Source organism: Canis aureus, chromosome 19, assembly GCF_053574225.1.
Source record: "Canis aureus isolate CA01 chromosome 19, VMU_Caureus_v.1.0, whole genome shotgun sequence".
Taxonomy (NCBI): Eukaryota; Metazoa; Chordata; class Mammalia; order Carnivora; family Canidae; genus Canis; species Canis aureus.
Window position 1 is genome coordinate 34,782,192 of NC_135629.1, and position 22,396 is coordinate 34,804,587.

Genomic DNA, 22,396 nt, shown 5'->3' on the forward strand with positions numbered 1-22,396 from the left:
TTCAACTTCTTCCCTCTTCCAAAAATTCAGGTTCTTGTTAAACCTTTGGGAGACCGAGGATACCTTTTTCTTCTTTCTCCTTGTCAAATGGTTTCTCCATATGGTAGGTGATGGCTTTAATTTTTATAGTTCTTTAATTTTTTTCATGAGAACATATTGCTAATCAATTTGGCTTCTTTTTTTTTTTTTTTAGAACATCAAACTGCCAAGTCTCGAGTCCTACATGCTTTATTTCTATTTCAAGAATCTAGAGGCATAGTTCCTTGTAAGTTCTTTGAATATCTAAATCCAGTCACTGATAGATTCTTAAATTTCATTGAAATTTTCCAGATAACTCAGTAAGCATTTTGTTTCTTATATTTTAGAAAATATTAGGGGTATTAAGAGATATTAGCAGAATAAAACATAAGTTATATATGATTCGATTTTTTTTATGAAAAATTATTTGGGTGTGATCAGTGTTTTCACTAAATATTGTAATTATTAAAATACTGTTGCTTTGTTTTTTAGTGTTTTGTATTATGAATCTTTTCTAGCTGAGTTAAGTTTTGCATTCAAATTTTAGCAACAGTAAAAGAATCGTGCTAGGTTAAATTTACGCCATTTAAAATTAATAAAAATTTTTCACACTGATGTTCGAGAAAATTTGCTATTCACTGTTTTTAAAAACATACTGGAATCCTATATTAAGGTAAAATTCCCACTGATGGGTTTCACTGTTAGATTAAGAATGACATTTTCAGTTGTAGCCACTGGGTGCCTATATGCTTACTTATGAGGGTAGAACATTTATGTAAAGTTAAACTTGTTATAGTAGGAAGGAGTGACATTGCTATCATATGCAGGATTCTCTTGCTAGGAGCCTCCGATCTTGCCCTGCTTCTTTATCTCTCCTTATATTTTGCTTACCACCAGTTGAATTGCCTAGGGACAGTAAGAAATGAAGATCATCAGTGAAATGGGTGTTTTTCCCTTTAAAATATCTTCTGCAGTTTTTAGTTTTAGTTTATTATTGGCCTGTTTTTAAAAGCAAACTCTTCATTTATTTCTATACTACATATATGTATTAGGTTACATATTGCTAGTTTGGTTTACCATTAATGTATGAATGTTGAATTTCTTTTTGACAACATGTAGATGTGTATTTGATTCTTGATGGCTAACATGATTTGCTTTTTTGTTTGTTTACAGCACAAAAAGGTTCAACTAATGCAGCACCACAGAAGAGACATGAGAGCATGACAGATGTATTAAAAATAACTCAGTTTTTACAGTTTGCTTTGATTCAGTGTCGAAAGGAATTCAAAAATATAAATACTATAAATTTTCATTCTGTTGTTGAAAAGTATGTAAATGAATTTTTTAAACGAGGTTTTGGTTCAGGTAAACGAGAGTTTATCATGTTTCCGTATGATTCACGATTAGATGATAAAAAATTTTTATACTCGGCTCCAAAAAATAAATCCCATATTGATAATTGTTTGCATGCCTATATTTTTCGGCCTGAGATGTATCAGTTACCAATTTGTAAATTAAAAGAGCTTTTTGAAGAAAATAGAAAACTTCAACAATTCAGTCCACTATCAGACTATGAAGGCCAAGAAGAAGAAATGAATGGTACAAAAATGAAATTTGGAAAACGAAATAACTCAAGGGGTGAAACTATTATACCTAGAAAGCAGAAGTCTTCTCATTCTTTGGATTATGATAAGGATAGAGTCAAAGAATTGATTAATTTAATTCAGTGTAGGAAAAAAAATGTGGGTGGGGACTCAGACACAGAAGATATGAGAAGCAAAACTGTCTTGAAGAGGAAGCTTGAGGATCTACCTGAAAATATGAAAAAGCTCGCCAAAACCAGTAATTTATCTGAAAATTGCCATCTATATGAAGGTAAAAATATCAGGTTGCTTTTGTATAGTATAAAAATAACCAAAAATATAATAAAGTAGTTTTGTCCTTTCCCCTAGTACAGGGCTCTGCAAATTACAGCCTCAGAGGCAAATCCAGCCTGTCCCTTGTTTTTATAAAGAAAATACATCAGATTTCTGAATTGTGTAGTTGAGGCTAATATGAGGAAAATAAAGTATGCTCGGCTATTATCCTATTAATTGGAGTTCTTGGCCTTATATCCCTTTAATTTTATGGTTGGAAAAGTACATTGAATATTGGGTTTTCTTAGCATATTGCTGTGAAAGGAATCTTCTGAGCTTTAAAATCAGATTTCTTAGGGGCATACAGATTTTTTTTCACATCTCAGGAGCTCAGTAATATGTTTGCCTTTATCTTTTTTCTATTTTTCTTTATTTTGTTTTAGTTGACAGTAAAAGAAATGGGAGACCCTTCTCTTAAAAGAGTGTTTCATTATTGCAAGTACTCTAAAACATTTTTTCATCTAGTTTTTTATTACACTACTAAAATAAGCATGAAATGTGTTCTTTGAGTTCAGGGACCTTGTAATTTTGTGCTGCTGCTGTTCTTGTTTATGGCAGATCTTAGTATTCTATTTTTGTTTCTTACTAAGCAGTTTAACTTGTATATGTTCAAATTCAGTGTGTCTCAGAAAAGACTAGGTTAAATCAATGTTTTTATTATACTGTTTTCTGAGCAATTGGTGCTTGTGTCCTCAGTTACTTTTCAATTATCTGTTCTCCTTCCTCTCTTTCTGCACATATGATAGCCACTAGCCCCATGTTGTTATTTACGTTTAAATTAAAATTAAATGAAAATTCATTTCATGCACTATATTGAAACATTTCAGAAGCCGTACCACTGTATTGGAATAGCAAAAATGGGAAACATTTCCATCATTATAGAAAGTTCTATTTGACAGGGCTGTGTCTTCAGTAACTTTTAAGTGTTTTTTTTTTTTTCTTCACGTGACCTGTGTTCTCTTTTTCTTTCCAACATTTTCCTCTTGCTCTTACCCCTTGGGTGGCTTTCCTGGCATCTGTCACCCATTTCAGTATCATGTTCTTCAGTCTCAGCTTTGTATTTGTCTTTTCAAAGGTATTTTTATAGACCAGCCAGTTCCACCTGGGTACCATGTTTACCACTCTTTTTTTTTTTTTTTTTTTTTTTTTTTTACATATTCCTTGATTAGGGTTCATCTCTCTCCTCGGAATGTCATGGTCAGCCTTTACACTTCTTTCTTCCTGAAGCATCTTTCATTTCTCTCAAGCCTCATATCTCTGCAGTTCAGATCCCTCCCTAGCTTTCTGCCTGTTCTGCTTCTTGATGGTTTTTATTTCCTTTTGCTTCCGCCATGCTGAACCTGTTGATATTTACTGATCTGCACTGCCTTAACACTGTTGACCTGTGTCTTGAGAATTAAGTGCTTACTATGTGCCAGGTGCTGTACATACATGGACTCAGTTTAGTTCAAGTGGTAGACATTATTATTCTTAATTTACAGATGAGAAAACCCATCTCCAAGAAGTTGAATAATTATCCCTAAGGTTATAACTTAGCTGTGTCTGGCTCTAAAACATTGTTCCTAAACTTGGCTGTATTTACTAGCACTGAGCACATAATGGTCAAGATACTTAAATTTTAGTACTATTTAAGCTGATAATTGGCTAATTTTTTTATGTGTGAAAAAATAGTTGTAGGTGACAGGTTTTATCAATAATTGAAATGGTGGGAAAACTGTACTAATAGGCCAAAGGAGAAGTAGGTCAGGGGAGAAGGGGGAGATAGGTTAAACTGGAACTGGTGACAGACTTGCATTTATAGGTGTTCCTCATTTGTGTTTCTTTTTAGTCATTGTATATACTTTTGATTTTTGAAAATAGAGATTTAAAGGTTGGTTTCTAACTTTTAAAATACCCTCATCTTGATTTGCTAGTAAATCCACTCATTTCATAAGAGGTAACCTATCTTCACCACCCCCTTTTACATTAATTTTTTTGAGATCTGACTTCTATATATATATGTACCCATTTTAAAGGCACAGTTTAAAGATGAATTTTGATAGCTAGTTGCTACCACACCAACATGTAGAACATTTTCATTACCCCCAGATTTGCCTTGTACTCCTTTGTAATCTCACCCCACCCCACCAGTGATCTGCTTTCTGTTTCTATATAATAGTTTTTCCACTTCTGTGATTTTATAATTCATATAGTGGGAATCATATAGGTTTTACTATGCTGTTTCCTTTCTTTTTTTTTTTTTTTTTTTTTTTTTTGCCGTGGTACATTATACCCTGCTTAAATTGGAAATCCTGACATCTATCCAGGCTTTATCCCCCTTCAGCATTAAAAGGCATATGACTTTCTGAATGTTTTTTCCCTTTGCAGGTTTTAATATAGTGATTGTACAGAGTACCCAGATTTATACCTGCTTGTAACCATGTCTTAACATGTTTTCTTTCATAGTGTTTTTTGTTCTTAGTGCAAGTTTGGTATAGATTTCTTCAGGATGATTTTGTATCTCCAGTATCTTAGCATTGTTATGAAATTAACTGAGTCCATTCAAGATAAAGTTTTAGATTATAAGTATCAGTTATCTTAAAGACAAAATCTAATAGGCATAGAGGAGATAGAAATCAAGCCATGTTTTTGAGGTTTTTTTAGTAGAGTTAAATGTAATCTGCATATCCTCCTAACACTTTGCAAAATAAGTACAGATATTTTATCTGTTTTCAAGTCAGACAAAACTGAGATTAAACTGATTGGGATTTTGGTAGTAGAGTTTAAGGTAACTACAGCACAGGTATTAATATATATTACCCATACTACCAACATGGTATCTGAGCTCTTTTCTCCATTAATAGTTTTCAAATTATGATGAAAATAAACTTTATGGGAATTTTTAGCTATGCAAAATTGTAGAATCAGTTATATTTGTAAAGAAAAGGATGAATATACTTCTATAATCTAAGCCAGTTGTTGCCCATAAATATCTTATAATTAATCTTTAGGTATATTTGATTTTTAAGTTTTTATGCTAGCATTCCAAACTTAACTTTAAAGATAGTTTTTCTTTCTCTTCCCCTTCAGAGTCTCCGCAGCCTATTGGCTCTCTTGGGCATGATGCTGATTTGAGACAGCAGCAGCAGGATACCTCTAACTCTGGTGTTGCTGACATCCATCGGCTATTTAATTGGCTATCAGAAACACTAGCAAATGCACGTCATTCTGATGCATCCTTGACAGACACGGTTAACAAAGCCTTAGGATTGAACACTGATGATCCCTATGAAGAGCTGAGGCAAAAGCATGAGTATGAGTTGAACTCTCCAGATAAGAAAGAATATGAGCAGCCTACTTGTGCAAAAATTGAAAATGTGCATTTTAAGGGTACTCAGAGCCCATTGCTAGAAATTGATACATCATTGTTAAAATATCCTGTTGCTCTTTCTACCAGTGAAGCAGGCACTGACCATAAACTACATTTGAAAGAAGTAAGCCTATGTCTTTTGATTATCTTTCTTGCTTTTGTGAATGTATGTCTGAAAGAGGACGTAGGTGTGGTTCAATGGGGTTTTTTCCCTTTCAAAAAGAAATAAAATACACATTGCAATAAAATTATCTTTCCAGGGTAGTACTTCTAAGTTATTCCTTGTTATAAAGTGTAAGTGCAGAAGTAGCAGTTTTCCTTCCAGCTTACAGAATTATGCGTACTAACTTATATATAGTTAGTAAAATTGAATCCTCAAAAGATTGGCTTTCTGCTGGCAGTACTAGAACCAAAAAGTGAGGTCAATAAGGTGACCAAAGCCAGTGTGTCAGTATTAAAAACAAGATTAGGTATTTCGTATTTTTCATGCAAATGGGAATGGAAAGTGACAGGACCTCCAGTTTATGATATGACGTTGGAGAGTACTGATCCCTAGCTAAGAAGGGGTTTTGTCTTCCCCAGAGAGTGACTGCATCTCTGGGTAATAACAAGATGACACCATTTTCCTAAGGTCTTATTTTTAATTTACTGTTCCCTCCTATTTCTCCTCCTTGCCTTTGAATAAAAGTCATATGCACATGCCCAGAATCTCCATTTAGTTTTAGGATATTTTAGGGGGAGGATGATGGCAGGAGACTCACTTAGGGAAGTATGTAACTTATGTAACTTATATTAATAACATTTCCTGGCATATTTAATATTCCAAATTGGGTCAATGGGAGCGTGGGCTGAACCCCACCCACTGCCTTTTTTGTAACAAGTTTAATGGAACACAGCCATGCCCATTTATTTAGGTATTGCTTCTGGCTGCTTTTGCCACTACAGTGGCGACTTGAGTATCTGGCCCACAAAACCTAAAATATGTGGTGCTTTACTAATAAAAAAGCTTATCTGCTCTAAATCAACATCAAATTATGTTTTGAGGGAAAACATGTTTTAATTTAAGACTAGAGTATTTTAACTTTGCCATGCTGATTTTACTCCCTTGTAATGTTTAGATTGAAGGTTGTGGATTTGCTAACAAAAAACAGAACATGTGACTCTTGGTCTTAGGGTTGTGAGTTCAAGCCCCCACATTGGGTTTGGAGCCTACTTAAAAAAAAAGAAAGTTGTTTATTCTGGACATAAAAATGAATCGAAAAGAAAGCTATTGAATATGTACTCTAATTTTTAGGATCCAAATTTAATTAGCATGAATAATTTTGAAGATTGCAGTTTGTGTCCCACTGTTCCCATTGAACATGGATTCCGTAGACAATCTAAGTCAAACAGTGTTGAAGAGACTGAAATACATTGGAAACTGATTCCAATTACAGGTAAGAAAAGTATACTGGGACTTTGGTTGGCTTGGTTTTACTGAGGGAGCAGTCTCCTGAAGGCCTTCATCTTTTCTAGATTCCATTCTTGGGTTACTAGGTGGCTCATCTTACTTGGCTCTGACATCTTCATATCTCATTTTGAGCAGTTTAGAATTCCCCTTGATTATTGCTGGTTTGGTCAACATCAGCAAATATCTGCAAAACAGCCTATGAAAGCAGAGGGATTTAAAACATACTTAACCTTCCCAATGCAGTTTAGCATGCAGACTTCAAATGAAAATTGTTGGCAGAAATTTGAATTTCTAATAAGGTAAAGTAGTGACAAAGATGAAATGATGGTCTTTGGGGAAGCAGACTAAATGCAGTCTTCTCAAATTATTAGAGTATACTTCATAACAAGCTATCATCTAAGAAATCTAAGAAGTGGTCATGTTGAGGTTCATCTATTTGAAAAAAAAAAAAAAACTTCATTTCTTAATACTGGGTTATCTTCGAGAAATTAGATCATCATAGAGTGTGGCCTGAAATGATCAAATGCAAAAATCCCTAGAAAGCTTATTGGATCATGGGGCAAGACTAGGTTAGCAAATGTTGAAATATCATTTTACATTGTTCTAATTTCTCTGTGCAAACACATACATATACACATACACATATGTACATACTATTCCAGTTCTTTGTTAGCTAAGCATTTTTTTAAATATTCCCAGGGCACATCTTTTCTATTCCTAGATTTTTAAAAAGAAAATAACTTTTGCTAAAAGACTGGCTTGTGACCTAGAAGTTACTGAGACTTCCAAGAACTTTGAGAATAATTTCTAAAACTTGATGAGTTTCCAAGGGTGTCAGCACCATTCTCTACTTAGTTACCTTACCAGAAGGGGCAAGAGACCTAGAAGTGATGGTAGAGAAAACTAACTGGTACTTAGGAGCTGGAGGTGTTGGCTTGAGTGGGAAAAACAGAATAAGAAAGTAGTCAATACAAATGATTATCGTAACCATTCCTCATTTAGGCAGCTTCATAGTTAATGTTCAGAGCCATTTGAAGGCATAGCATCTAGGTGTTGATGACTCCATCATCACCTGAATGGAAAGGGAAGCAACTTCCTATTTCTGAATGACCCTTCTGGATTATTGTAGGCAAAAGGTGGAATACTTGGATTTGTTAGCATTTGGGGTTGTCTGAAGGGTGTTTAATAGTTATCACCAATATCTGAAGAGAGTGTACAAAACTAATGGATGTTTTCCCTCAGGAGGGAATGCAAGAAGCCCAGAAGACCAGCTGGGGAAACATGGTGAGAAACAAACACCAGGTGAGAAGGCTCCCTTTGCTTTTCCTCCCACTGTGCCCTTCTTCAGAATTGCTACTTGTATTTCTGGTTCTCTATCAATAGGCATCATTTTAAGTTCTGTTAATTAGAGAAAATTTGGACAATTTCTCTATTTGCATATTTGCATTTAAAATCGTTACCTTATTTGCATCAAATATTCTTTTACAAAGAATGTGTTTAAAGAAGTCACTGAATATTCAGAGAAGTTAAGTTTTCTTCACCTGTAGTGATTCTGTCTGATATGATGACTTGGGAAGACTGGAGTATTTTTCTTAATACATTTCTGTAGAATATCCGAAGAAATAGTCTTCAAGAAGTGATGCCATTTATCTTTCAGGTTCTATATTCCTTATCTTGAATTTTTTTACCCAATTCTTATTATTTAAGGGTAGTATAAATAAGAGATTAGGAAACTCTGGGACTCCAGAAACAGTTACAGATGTTGCTGATGAGCTAGTTGCTGGTGGTTCCTAGAAGACTTTTTCTTTTGTCTGAGTTCAATCAATTGAACATCTCTGCAGATGGTCATAGACCTTGTTTTCTTGCTTTGGGTTTGGTGGTGGGCCTTTTTTGTTTTTATTTTGTTGTATCCTACTCTTTCAGAAATCTTAAGTGGTAGTGGATCCCCCACACACAACCTTTAATTTGGAAGGAAAGCTGAGTGGCTTAGTTTTAGTAGATCTTTATGGTTTTCCTCTCTTTGGGGAATTAAAAAAAGACTGAATAGTTTTCTTCAAGAAAATCTTTGTCTCCTAGGAAAAATGACCCAAAAAGGCAAAACAGGAACAGATAGATGACATACAGGAAGGTGCATAAATCTTTAGTACACAATTCAGTGGATTTTTACATGTATATAGACTTATGTTACCACTACCCAAATCTAGATGTAGAACATGTCCAACATCTCTTAAATTTTCTTCTATATCCTTCCTGTCAGTACTCTCCCTGACCCAACAGTAACCAGTAATCTCTTTTACCATAGATCAGTTTTACCTGTTCTTAAATTTAAGATAAATGGAACCTACACACGTCCTGTTTTACTTTTGGCTCTTTCACTCAACAATTTGTCGGGGATTCGTCTATTTTGTATCTGTCAGGAATTCTTTCTCATTAGAAGCAGCCAGGTATCTTGTTTATGCTTCAACATGTGCCACTGGCATCTGCAGTCCTCTCTTATTTGGTATACCATCTTTCTATTTTGTGATTGAAAATGTAAATACATGAATGATGCTGCCTTTAGAGAACCCATTATTCCCCTTTTCACTTAAGTCAAAGTACTGCAATGCTTGAATGACAGTAGAAAACATGCATTATGGATATTGATGGGTGTTTCCTTTAAAACGTTTATTGATGAAGACAATTTATAAAATACAGTAAATTTTAGTGATTAGAATTTCATAGGGGAAATTTGTGCAAAATAGAATTAAAATTAAGTAATGGTAATTTGCATTTTTAAAAGAAATTCCCTAGATGGATGTAAACTCTATTCAGCTTTAAAAAAAAAAAAAAATCCCTTTATCTGTAGCCTTTCAGGTGTAAGCTTATTGATCTTAACTACAGCTATACATTTTTGGAGCAGGTATTTCATTTGAAATAATAATCGGAGGTTTAAAAATTATAGGTGGTCCTCCCCAGCCTTTTTGTTTTCCAAGGTACAATTTAAAATGTTTTATTTGATATGGTACATAACTCAAGAAGTACAAAAATATTTCAGAAAGTAAAATACTTCAGGAATTCTTGCAGTCCTAGCCCAGACACCTAGTTTCTTTGCATGGATCAACATCTATTATAAGTTTCTTATGTATCCTTCCAGACATTTTATGTGTGCACTAAACCCCATGGTGCAGATTTAAGAAGGATGTTCTATATTTCAGTTACTTTATGGAATTTGAATTTCTGGTTTATCAGTTTCACACAGTTTTAATTCTTACGTTGGTACATTGGATATTTTGGTTCCCTACTCTTCTTCCACCCATAGACCTGTTGTGGTCTTCTTAACTGCCAACAGGTGCCTTTGCAGTAGTTAATGGGAAGGAGTGGTTCATGGTAACTACCAGGGTTGGTGGAGAAATGTTACAAGCTGACTGCTGCTGAGGCTGTTAAGAGCCTTAGGAAAGTGTGAATGTGAGGAAACCCCAAACTGAATTTGTGTGGAGAGAGCATGTGGCCATACCTGGGTGCAAAACTTAAATAGGGAATTTACTATACCTTTAAAGTACTGTAATTTTGAAAACTATACTTGTACCTGCAACTTCCTGATATAGAGGTACCTTTTCATAGACCACAACAGTGATTTGTTAGGAAATATTGGCTAAGAGCTAAGAAAAATTAATTTAAAAAATAGAATAATATCATCTAGGCAAAGATCACAAATTTTTTTTTCTTAAAATATTACTATATATTGCCATTAACCATATTTTCCCCTTGTTTTTAAAAAGGGACTTAAGGGGGACGCCTGGGTGGCTCAGCAGTTGAGCAACTGCCTTTGGTTCAGGGTGTGATCCTGGAGTCCTGGGTTCAAATTCCACATCAGGCTGCCTGCAGGGAGCCTGCTTCTCCCTCTGCCTGTGTCTCTGCCTCTCTCTCTCTCTCTGCCTCTCTCTCTCTCTCTCTCTCTCTCTGTGTCTCATGAATAAATAAATAAAATCTAAAGGGGGGGTACTTACGTGTATCCATTTTGAAATGTAGTTCTAAAAACATATTGTGTTTGAATTTAGAATTTCTGGGAAAAAGGTACAGTCTGTGGATTGAGCTAGTTGTCAAAAGTCAAAGTTATAGTTCCATTAACATCAGGTAGCTGAATGACCTCTTCATCTCAAGAGTATTACTGTTAATGCAGATATGAAATATGTTCTCTTTCATATTATTGAACCTTTTTTATCCCCCTGATAGATCTATCTGGGAAGCAGAAATAAGCAAATGACTTAATTTGTAATGATGCCAAATTGGCACATGTTCGAACACTTCAAAAGGAATCAAAGAAAATAACGTCCAAACTTGTTACTCTAGCTACTGAAATCCAGAGACCAGGCTTAAGTAGGGCACATAGAAAATGGGGTTCATACCATCATTTGAGATTTTTGTTCTGCCTACCAGTGCGTAATTAGTTTTAAATATATACTTTGATCTGACATTCTTATTTATGAGTTTGTATTTTCAGATGTTATTTTTTTGGATTGCTCTTATAATAATGAACTCTTCCTATATAGGTATGAAATCACCAGAAGAACAGCTGGTGTGTCTGCCACCACAGGAGGCCTTTCCTAACGACCCCCGGGTAATAAGTAGACAGAGAAGTTCTGATTACCAGTTTCCATCCTCTCCATTTACAGACACACTAAAGGGCACCACTGAGGAGGACGTGTTGACAGGTCAGGTGGTGACAGTGGAGGAGCAGTGTGTGCCAGCAGCAGAGCCGCCCACAATGAGTGAAACCACAGAGAGGACAGTGTTAGGAGAGTACAATCTCTTTTCTAGGAAGATAGAAGAGATTTTGAAGCAAAAGAATGTTTCATATGTCAGTAGAATTTCCACACCTATTTTTTCATCACAAGAGAAGATGAAACGGCTTTCTGAGTTCATATATTCTAAGACTTCCAAAGCTGGTGTACAGGAGTTTGTAGATGGCTTGCATGAGAAACTAAATACTATTATTATCAAAGCATCAGCCAAGGGTGGGAATTTGCCACCAGTCAGTCCTAATGATTCTTGTACTAAGATAGCATTGAATCCTCTGGGAAAGCCTGTCTTACCAGTTTCCTCAAGTGACTTCAACAACAAACAGCTCCTTGAGCCACTTTGTAGTGATACTTTGAAAGACACCAACTCCAATGAGCAGCATTCCTCTTCAACTTTGGGTTTAACTGAAGTAGAAGTGAACCAGCCACAGCATGTCACAGAGCTGATGTTGACTTCTGATCATACTGTACCTGGTGATACTGCCCGGGAACCCGTAGAAAAAGAAACAACAAAATCTCCCAGTGATGTAAACATTTCTGCCCAACCAGCTCTTTCAAATTTTATAAGCCAGTTAGAACCTGAAGTATTTAACAGTTTGGTTAAAATCATGAAAGATGTCCAGAAAAATACTGTGAAATTTTATATTCATGAAGAAGAAGAGAGTGTGCTCTGTAAAGAAATAAAGGTAACTAAATGAGAAGGTAATAATAGTCATGCTGTATAAACTTGTCTTGTTGGGCCTGATCTCTATAAAATGGAAATTTTGTTTTTAAATGTTGATCATATATTTTCACAATTTAATACAGTGTATTAAGACTAATTAATAGCAAGTTTAAATTTAGAACCTGTGACCTAAGTATCTTTGAATTTAGAATCTTGTTTTATCCAGTGATTTTAAAGACGATTTGTATGTACATTGCAAACCTTAAAAAACTTTTGATTCAAATATTTTTTTAAATGTTTTTTACTTGGTTTTTAACGGGAAAGATATAGAGAGGTAGAAGAAGCTGTTAGTGTTTACCTCTTGGGGGTTTTTATCAGTCAAATAGAAAAAACTGTCCAGGGATGACCTAATGGTGATATATATAATCTTTTGGCATTTCTCGATACCCTGGTCATGTCAGGGTTCCCTACAGCCTTTTTGATCAAAAAATATGATGATTCTGAAAGACTCTCCAATCATGAAAGATTCCTCACTGCAAGGTACATTCTTTTTCTACTGAAGCTAGAGTAAGACCAGTGTTTCAAGTATTTGATTTTTAAAAATACATGCGTATTTTTGTGTGTGTGTATCTTATCTTTTATGTAAGATATGTAAAATTTCTAACAAATAGGTAAATTAAGACAGGAAAAATCATATCAGCGTTTTAATATTAATAATTAGTATTTACTAAACTATAGGATTTTAATCCTTTAAGGGATTGGCATAGGTTTTAAAATAAATGCCTGCTCCCATTTATGGAATTGACATATTATGATGAGTTTATGCTTGTTTTGTCAGAGAAAGCAGAATGTACTACAAACAAGTGCCTTATAGCCTAGAGTGGCCCAGAAACTGTCCTGACATGTCCTGAGCCTCAGTTTGAGGATCTCTTTGATGTCAGCATGTTTCAGATAGTGTGCTCATGAGAACAAGAGGAACATGGAAATGAAGGAGGAAGTGATTTTTGGGGAAGATGAAACCAGACTTACTAGGAGTTTCTTAGTTGCATTTTTGCCCTGTATCATAAAATGTAGAGCTTCTTAAGTTTTCCCACTCTCAGCAACATATTCAAGCATAATATTTGTAGGGGCAATAGCTGTGTGTTGGGGGTTCTAGATGAGAGGATAGAGTGGATACAGTTCCTCGGTGTGCTCATCATTATCCCACCTACCCCACCACATTTTTAAAACTAATTGTATCACACAGGAAATGCATTGATTTATGAATGGTGCATTTAATTCATTCTAGCATAGAGTAAGTCCAATTTTTGTTACGTAGAAGAAAAGGGTACCATGTATTTTACAAATCTGATAGGAGACCTGAACTTTAACTCTTTTAATCAATATCCATTGGAAAATATACAGCAAAAATGTTAGGAGTAAAAATACTGTGAATAAAATTTTAAGCTTAAATATTTCCAGAGTCCAACAGATTTATTATTATAGGAGTAAAATGGTCTTTTCTAAAAGGAATTTGCAGTTAAAGTTTTTTATTGTAAAAAGGACCAAAAATTACAAGCTGGTCAGACAGTAATTTACCTTCTCATTACCTGTCTTTAAGCTGTTCTGAGATTTGCCCAGAAGCTTTAGAGGTTAGAGCAAAATCTAATAATGAAGATGCTGCTTTAGTTGAGGGCTACCACAGAAACATCCTCTTTGGGGTATTGCTTATAGACCATTCTTGACAGAGCAGCAGACTGGTTGTGAGGCATGCTAGGTTTAGACTTAATGGCTGTCTAACCAGCCTTGCCAACCTAGAGAAAATTAATCTGCTCCTGTACCTGAAGGAATGTGACCTCTAGGACCCTGTAGTTTACTTCAGACTTCAGGATTCCACCAGCAAGCAAAGAGCAAAGGAAACTTCTGCGTGTACTACCACCATGTGTCCTTTGAAAGGTAGTACCATGTCACCAACATGGAGGGGAAGGTATTAGATGGGAGGGTCTGTTTTGTTTGAAGGTGTGAACTTGACAGGCATGGCTAAATAGAATGTGAATGCCATGGTAGATGCTGAAGCTCTGTATGTAGGACTTTAGGACCATTAAATGAGCTCAAGTAGTCAGAAAAGTGCTTTGTAATGGAAGGAGTAGTTTACCAGCAACCTTGCTGCAAATAACCATTGAAAGGAGAGGAAAATGAGATGAGGGAGTGGTTACTGATTGGGCTCTGGGTTTCCCAGAATAAATAATGGAACTGGCTTAAGAAGCTGGGCTAATCCCAGCTATTGTTGTTACAATTTTGTTACCCATCACTGGCATTTACTTGGCTCTGCTTGCATAGCATCCTAACATTGTGACTGTGGCCACTTAAGCTCTGAGCTATAGATTTTTCTACAAGAGTGGGCCTGATCTCTCAGGTTCAGAGTATAAGGCCCTCATTACTCAGTGACTGTACTCAGCGACTACTTATTATTTTAATACTGCATTTCTGGTGTTAAGTAGATATTTGCAAAAAAGCTTTTTAATGTTGATTTAGTTTTTCTCTTTAACAGGAGTATCTTATCAAATTAGGCAATACAGAATGTCATCCAGAACAGTTTTTGGAAAGAAGATCAAAATTAGATAAACTATTGATTATTATTCAGAATGAAGACATTGCAGGTTTCATTCACAAGGTAGACTATTAAGTCATTCACTATTATTTTGGTTATAAAAGCTCCCTTATTTTCAAATCTTACTGTCTTTGAGGCTAAAACTGTTTGTTTTTAAAATATAAGATCCAAAAGATAAAACTTCAAGGTTGGGAGATGTAGGACTTAAGACCTAAATGATCCATCTGTGAATCAGCTTGTGATCGAGTTTGTACTTCTGCAAAATTTTAAACTATAGCATGTCACAGACCCTCCCGGTCACTTATCAAGACAAATAATAATCTTTGAATGTCAGTAGGTCTGTTGACTCTCTTTATATTGTTGTCATCTTCATTTGTATGTCCCAGGTAAAACCTGTTTGTACCCCCTCTTTGCCAGATCATTTCCCCTTTGTGTTGCATTTGGAGGTACCCCATCCAGTCTTAGGAGCCTGTCTCAAGTCCTGCGGCCCTTTGAAGGCTTTCCTGACTGCATGGGCTCTTGCCCTCTAATTCTGACTGCACTCTAGAAGGCTAGACAGGATGGCCTCTATCATTCTTTTTCTAGGTCTGTTGTAGGTGCCATTTTCTCAAGAGTGTTCTGTACATGGTATGTACCCAGTACAGAAATGTTGGTTTATATATTTGGACATGTTGGGAATAATTATTTTTGTATTTGTTAGCCTTTTCTTATAGGTTTATTTCACACCTGAGTTTTAACCATTTCATTCTCTTATCTGTCCTTAATTCTGTTTTTTTTTGGGGGGGGGGGATTTAAACAGGTACCTGGCTTGGTGACTTTAAAGAAGCTCTCTTGCGTTAGTTTTGCTGGTGTTGATAGTCTGGATGATGTTAAAAATCATACATATAATGAATTATTTGTATCTGGAGGTTTTATTGTGTCTGATGAATCCATTCTAAATCCAGAACTTATCACAATTGGTAAGATTTATGCATTCTTTGGAGCATGAACAACTTCTATCCTTTCTAGGTTTTTCTCATTAATAACTCATGCTTTCTAAATGTATTGTCCAGTGTGCCAATCAGAATAACTAGTACGTTTCCATCATTTTATTGCCTCAAATTCTGAGTCTGTTAGTCTTTGCATATAATTTCCTCTAAATTTGGTGTAAAGCAGGTCTCTGCACCTACTGCATTTGGATCCCTTCTGCTTTGTTACTGTTATCAGCATGGGTTTTTTGTTTTGTTTTTTAATGCATATGTTTTTAAATCTAAGAGGATGCTTAGATCTATAGCTGTCTGTCTCCCTTGTGGGGGGGTGGAACAAGGAAAATACTATATAGGAATGTAGATGTTTCTATATGGTAGCAACAAACATTTCTTCCATAATTCCGTTGAGTGACTTTTATTAAATTTAAAATGAACTTCATTATCTCTAACAGAGAACCTTAAAAATTTTTTGACATTCCTTGAAGAACTCAGTACTCCTGAAGGAAAATGGCAATGGAAAGTCCACTGTAAATTTCAGAAAAAACTAAAGGAATTAGGCAGGTAAGATTTGAAAAAGAACTATAAAAAACTATAAAATGGTTGTTGATGTTAACATTGTGTTCACAAAATTTCTCTATTTTTGTTTAAAGATTATAAATGCTGCTCAGTTTTCACATATGTGTTTAGCCAGCAGTAAGGGGGAATATAGTTATTCTAGCCTGTTTGGAAATAGTATTCTTATTTAGGTAGAAGTTTGCTAACATTGAAGTTCTAGTTATGTGTATAGGTAAAATTGGTTTAATCTTTGCCACTTGATGGTTTAGAATAATCAAAATGGAATACTCTGCATCATTTTTTTTTTTAATCAAACTATATATGCCAACTAGATCAGGCTCTCTCCCAGTTGAGGACTGCCTTAGGCTGCTCATCTAGTAATAACACACATACTGAGACATCAATTCCAAGATAATGATGGGATTTGTGATTAGGACATTAATTTATGTAGTTGATTTCTAAAATGCCTACTGGTCATTGGAGTACTAGTCTACTTGAGAGGCTCCACAAATGATGATCTAAGATGAATTTTGGATACTGTATCCTACTACTAGAGTCCATATAGTGTACTTACACATTTAAGGTTCTGAGAGACTCTCTAGTTAAAATTGTTTTCTATTTTGTACAACCAGCATTTTTTTAAACTTAGACAGGAAGACATTTTTTTCTTCTGATACTGTAATACCTTCTAATTCTATGGTACACAGGGAAATTCAGGCTTAAATAATTGAAAAGTATTTAACTTTTTGTATTTAGTTTTTTAAAACTTGCTTTATCTTCAAATTATGTGAAAACAGCATTGGAAAAACGTTTACCTTTGCATAGGGCTTGTTTACAGGGAACGGTAAACAGATAATAATGAGGCCCAAAAGTATTACTTTGGTGCTGATTTCTACCACTTGTTGCCATGTGTAGAAGCAGCTTTGAGCCATGTTTTTTTTTTGCAGGAAAAGTTTTTTTTTTTTTTTGTCCTTCTATGACCTTTATTCAAGTTCTAAATTAGTAAAGCTAAAGGAGGAAATGTTATTTAGTAAAATGACTGAGATTTTAGTCTAAGTTCAATAACTGGCTCTCAGGCTTTGCACCCATAGAAATCCCCTGGACTTACGTGGGTTGCACAATTTTCCTACTCCCCTCTCTCTTTGGAAGCACCCTGTGCATCAGGCAGGAACTAATAAGCAGTGCAGTTGTCATTGGTTGCCTCAATTGAGAAATTATGGTTTTAATTTGAAGCAAAAACATCCATACCAAATTTTAGAAATGCAGACCCAAATATTGAACTACTTACTTTCACAGGTTGAATGCTAAAGCTCTAAGTCTGTTGACACTTCTGAATGTCTATCAGAAGAAACATCTGGTTGAAATTTTGTCATACCACAATTGTGATTCGCAAACTCGAAATGCTCCAGAATTGGATTGCCTTATCAGACTTCAGGCTCAGAACATACAGCAACGACACATAGTCTTTCTAACAGGTAAAGAGCGTCTTCTTAAGCTTTCTATTATGAATATAGGAATGTGCATGGAATGTTTTTGTTGGCCTGTGGTGGGTGTTAAGCACTTTTCATGGGGGCTGGGGGCAGGCATCGTTGTCTGTGTAGGTTTTCTCAGGTCTTGACTTGAATCTTTTTTTTTTTTTTTTTCCATTTAGAAAAGAATATCAAGATGCTTTCCAGTTATACAGATAATGGAATAGTGGTTGCAACTACTGAAGACTTCATGCAAAACTTTAAAAATCTTGTGGGCTATCACAACTCAATCACAGAAGAAAACCTTCCACTGCTTGGTGCTAATGAGAATCTTGAGTCGCAGTCAGGTAACTTTTCAGTAGTTTTCCTTTTCTTTAAGGCAGACAGAAAAAGAGGAACGATTTTGGTTCGTTTTCATAGAACGAAATGCCTGTTCTGAAACTACTTCCCCCTCCGTGTAAAACAGCTTCAGGGGAAGTGTTTCAAGGCACTTATCGTTCTTACGCTTAGCGTACACAAAATCTGCTCATTTATTATACTGTAGTCAATACAAGCTGTTAAGTATGCTTCATACTACAGAGTAGGCATTTTTTCTTTGAGGGTATGTAAACTTTATTGGCTGCTGTTGTCAGCAAGGGGGTCCTGTTTTTTAAAAGGACGACACCAGATAATGGGGATTTAGCATTGGGCTATGAAATCTCCCCAGACGTATAAAGCAATTTAGGTACAAGGTAGTAGGGATATATCCATAGCTTTAGTGTTTTGTGTGGCGGCCTCTGCTTTGGTTCCAGGATTTAGGTTAAATGAAAGATGTAGTTTGTTTTTGATGAAAAGCAGAGATGATCAAACATTTGCTAGAACTAACCAGTTTAGTCATAATCCAATGAAGCTAGATGTCAAAATTTTTATTTTTTATTTGTCTTGTCAAATACTGAATTACCGTATAACTTTAGATGCTGTTTTGACATTAACCCCTTTGGAGCTGGGAGTTGGGATTTCCCAACATTAAACGTGAACACATTTCGCAGAAGCTTTTAGCATCGGATTATCTGGACATTCACACCTAGTGTGAGTGTTGTGACTAAGTGAACTTGTGGCTGAAGACCAAGCTTTAAGGGATTGTGGACTTGCAGACCCTGACGCATTATATTGTGTGAGTAGTGTATAATTTTAAAACTTAAACAAATTGTGTATTTCAATAGAGGAGGACTTTTTGTTTTTTAAATGTAGCTCTTTTAGAAAACGATGAAAAGGATGAAGAGGATATGTCTCTGGATTCAGGGGATGAAATCTCACAAATAGAAGTATGCAGCAATTTTCATTCAGAAATATTGGCGAAAGAGACCAAAGGATCACGTGGAACAGATCAGAATAAGAATATTCAAATTGAGTTGCAATCATCTCCTGACGTGCAAAACAGTTTATTAGAAGATAAGACTTATCAAATTGATTCTGAAGAGAGAGCTTCTGTTGCTATAGCATGCTCTGAAGGAGAGAACAGCAGTGCAACTGAACAAGATTCATATAGCAACTTTCAGGTTTATCACAGTCAATTAAATATGTCCCATCAGTTTAGTCATTTTAATGTTCTCACTCATCAGACGTTTTTGGGGACACCATATGCCCTTTCATCAAGTCAGCCTCAAGAAAGTGAAAATTACTTTTTATCTGCTTATACTCAAAGCTTGGATAGAGATAAATCTCCATTAAGTTGGGGGAAAAGTGATTCTTCCAGGCCGTTTTCAAAAGAGAAATAGTCACTTTTTTTTGAAATAGGTTGTTACTGGACTGTTTCTTATAAGTGAATTAACAATTTATATTTCATTCTCTAAACAAAAGGTTTCTTGTCCTTCCTCAAATGTTTTTTTTTCCTCTTATTTAAATCATGATGGCCTGTAACAGTTGAAGCATCTGCAAATTGAAATAAATATATATATTTTTAACATATTGTACTTGAATTATCTCATGTTGGCACTTTTAAGTTTTACATTTATATGTCACCTGTACTTGGGCTTCAAATTGAAGCCTGTTTTATATATAAAATGAGATATTTGCAAAAGGATAATAAACAGTGGCTTTTCTTCCCCCCCCCCCCCCCCCCCGTCAGATGATACCAACTACTTTTGCTGAAATGACGTACCAATCAACTGTTGTATTTATTTTAAGCGTTTGTATAGTTTTTTATACAGGTATAAGCCAGTGATGTCAATAGATACTTAGAGGATTTTGGCTCAATACCTCAAGATTTATCTAACAATGAATGCAGTTTCATTTAAATGATAAACTATGTACATAAGACTTAATACCAGGCAGCATTATTTTTTATCTTTAGGCTTGGCCGTGTAAAAATTGCCTGCTGCTAAAATTTTGGGTAAACCTTTCTTTTTATTTGAGGTATTTTGATCATTATGATTTTCAGTGCTTAGTGTGTGGTCTTTGACTTAACCATATTTCCAAAAGATAGACTTCTGTTTATTAAAGGCATTGAACTTTGCTATAGATTTTTAAATTGGTAGTCCTAGAAAAAAGTATATTTTTGAGGTGGTAAACACTTAAGTGCTTTACTAAAAATAACGTTTCAGATACTGGTTTTAAAATTGATCCCCATATACTTTATCTGTTGCTAATAAACTGCCTGCATTACAAATGCAAACTTGTTTTTGAAGAGTCTTAAAAAAAGAAATCTTGAGCTATTTTAGTTAATGTTAGGATGTGTTAAGTCAGACCTTCCTTTGGCCCCTCAGAGAACTTGGAAGAGTTCTAACCTCTTAAATCTTTTTATAGACTATACCTAAGTGGTACTTCAATAATAAGCTATGTAAGTGTAGAAGAACATTGTCTGTGAACAGGTCAGAAACCTGTCTTAACCTGTCTTAAGGTAAGTAGAAAGTGCTTAAATGCCTAGATTGTGATAGAGCAGAAAAAAATGGTTTTTTAAACTAAGCTTTACAAAAATGTGTTTTATTGTAAAAATATATATATATACACACACAGCGTTGTACTATATAATGTACAAGTTTTAAATAAGCATTTTTAAAATCTAGGTTATCTGGAAAATACAGTTATGCAATGAACACATAATTTAAAAGCAACAAATGTGAAGGATTTGATTTTCTACATTTAAAACGAAGAATTAAAATTCTCTTCTTGATTTGCAGCTAAAGGCATGAGATTAGTTTCCAACTCCCTTTGCTTCTGGAGAAGGCCCTGAAATCACATTGATATGTTAGTAAGGTGTGCAGCAGACTTGCAAATTATTCCTATTTTACATTTCAGCCCCCCTAAATCCAAGAATTATATTTACTTTGAAAACCTGTAATAACTTAGTTGGCCATAGCTTAAGCTTTTTGTCATGTTGAATTTTAAGCACTCAAAAAACTTACATCAGATTTTCTCACTTGGATATTGTGTAGCTATCACTTATGTTTTTAGCATAAAAACCAATAGGGATGACTTTTCCAAGTCTCCACAACTATGGGGCTGAAATCCCCCCCACCCAGGCTCTTAAAATGGTAATTAGACACACTGAAGGAGTCTCCCTTAACACATCCAGTGTTTATCTTGACTGCACTAACCTTTAGTGGCTTAGACAAGGCCCTGCTGAAATAAGATGTGGCTACTACACATGGTGGGTCACTATATATATATATATATTCCTGCCTCTTGACCTCACAACTTTTACCTCTATTAGTGCCTTGTCACTTTAAAGGAAAATTTTTAAATATTTACTGCTTGTTACATAGCCTATATGTAACCAAAGCTGGCATTTAAAGAACTAAAAGATACTTGTCATTTTTTAGCTCTATGCCAACAAATTGGGTAACATTTTTGAAATGCAAGAGGCAAATGTAAATAAATGACCAGACATGGAAAAGGACACTCCTAAAGTGGTAGCTTATTTTTTCCTAAGATCAGGGATAGGTATTTAAAAGCCAGTTGATAAAGGTTATATAGCCTTAAGTACTGAATGTGTTACTAGATTTTATTTTTGCCTGAGCAAGATAATGAGAAGTGACAATAACTGATCTGGGAGGAAGACCTGTAGTCGGATGGGTATTTTTCTTTGGGATTTGCATCAACATTCTGTTCTGAACACTGCCAACACATTCAATTTAAAAAAAAGTGAACTGCATCACTAAGAATTTATTAAAGCATAATTGTATATTTTCTGCCGTTCATTTTAGGGCCTTATGATAATGTTTTACTTTTCAAATGTATGGTTTTTTTTTTTTTTTTCACTTAATAAAACTGTCTTAATATTTGAACTGTCTCATGGTTTCATACTGGAATATTTAAGATGGCAATGTGAATCAAACTCCTGTTTTATTTCAATATTAATATACAAGGGAATTTTTAAACATCATGTAACCCAGTAGTCCTGCTTCTATCTAGCTGTCCATCAGCCATATACAGCAAAGTTATTCACAATTAAAGCCTACCTGTCTCAGTTCTGATAGTCCCTTAAGGATTGCTTGCTGTCGATCCCTGTTTTTCACCAAGTTAGGATTGAGAAGTGGGTCCCTGACATCAGATTCAAATAGCTGCCATTGTTCTTGGTCACAGTCTGAAGACAGATGAAAGTGGTAAGTATTAGGATTCATTAAGAAAGTACCAATACCAAGCAAAATTTAAGTTAATA

The 22,396-nt window shown here is 35.0% G+C and overlaps 2 protein-coding genes across 17 annotated transcripts in view; one reads left to right on the top strand and one right to left on the bottom strand.

Annotated features, from left to right (window-relative positions):
- TASOR (transcription activation suppressor) overlaps positions 1-19,700 on the top strand; it is a 48,374-nt gene extending 28,674 nt beyond the window's left edge. The window contains exons 12-24 of one of the 5 annotated variants that reach the window (XM_077858447.1): positions 31-103; positions 194-265; positions 1,192-1,893; positions 5,004-5,407; positions 6,578-6,719; positions 7,976-8,035; positions 11,263-12,197; positions 14,706-14,828; positions 15,565-15,724; positions 16,186-16,294; positions 17,585-17,763; positions 17,940-18,104; positions 18,711-19,127. In XM_077858447.1, the coding sequence (XP_077714573.1) occupies positions 31-103; positions 194-265; positions 1,192-1,893; positions 5,004-5,407; positions 6,578-6,719; positions 7,976-8,035; positions 11,263-12,197; positions 14,706-14,828; positions 15,565-15,724; positions 16,186-16,294; positions 17,585-17,763; positions 17,940-18,104; positions 18,711-18,766 (3,180 nt within the window). In that variant the 3' untranslated portion in view covers positions 18,767-19,127. Of the gene's footprint in view, positions 1-30; positions 104-193; positions 266-1,191; positions 1,894-5,003; positions 5,408-6,577; positions 6,720-7,975; positions 8,036-11,262; positions 12,198-14,705; positions 14,829-15,564; positions 15,725-16,185; positions 16,295-17,584; positions 17,764-17,939; positions 18,105-18,710 lie in introns of all 5 variants that reach the window. The other 4 variants (XM_077858449.1, XM_077858445.1, XM_077858446.1 and 1 more) reach the window with 4 other exon arrangements.
- Positions 6,568-22,396, bottom strand: part of CCDC66 (coiled-coil domain containing 66) — a 58,942-nt gene continuing 43,113 nt past the window's right edge. For 10 of the 12 annotated variants that reach the window (XM_077858456.1, XM_077858452.1, XM_077858450.1 and 7 more), the window contains 2 exons: positions 22,197-22,321; positions 20,698-20,964 (listed from right to left, as the gene is read on the bottom strand). In XM_077858456.1, coding sequence (XP_077714582.1) covers positions 20,878-20,964; positions 22,197-22,321 — 212 coding nt within the window. In that variant the 3' untranslated portion in view covers positions 20,698-20,877. Of the gene's footprint in view, positions 6,930-15,496; positions 19,669-20,697; positions 20,965-22,196; positions 22,322-22,396 lie in introns of those variants that run through there. The other 2 variants (XM_077858451.1, XM_077858457.1) reach the window with 2 other exon arrangements.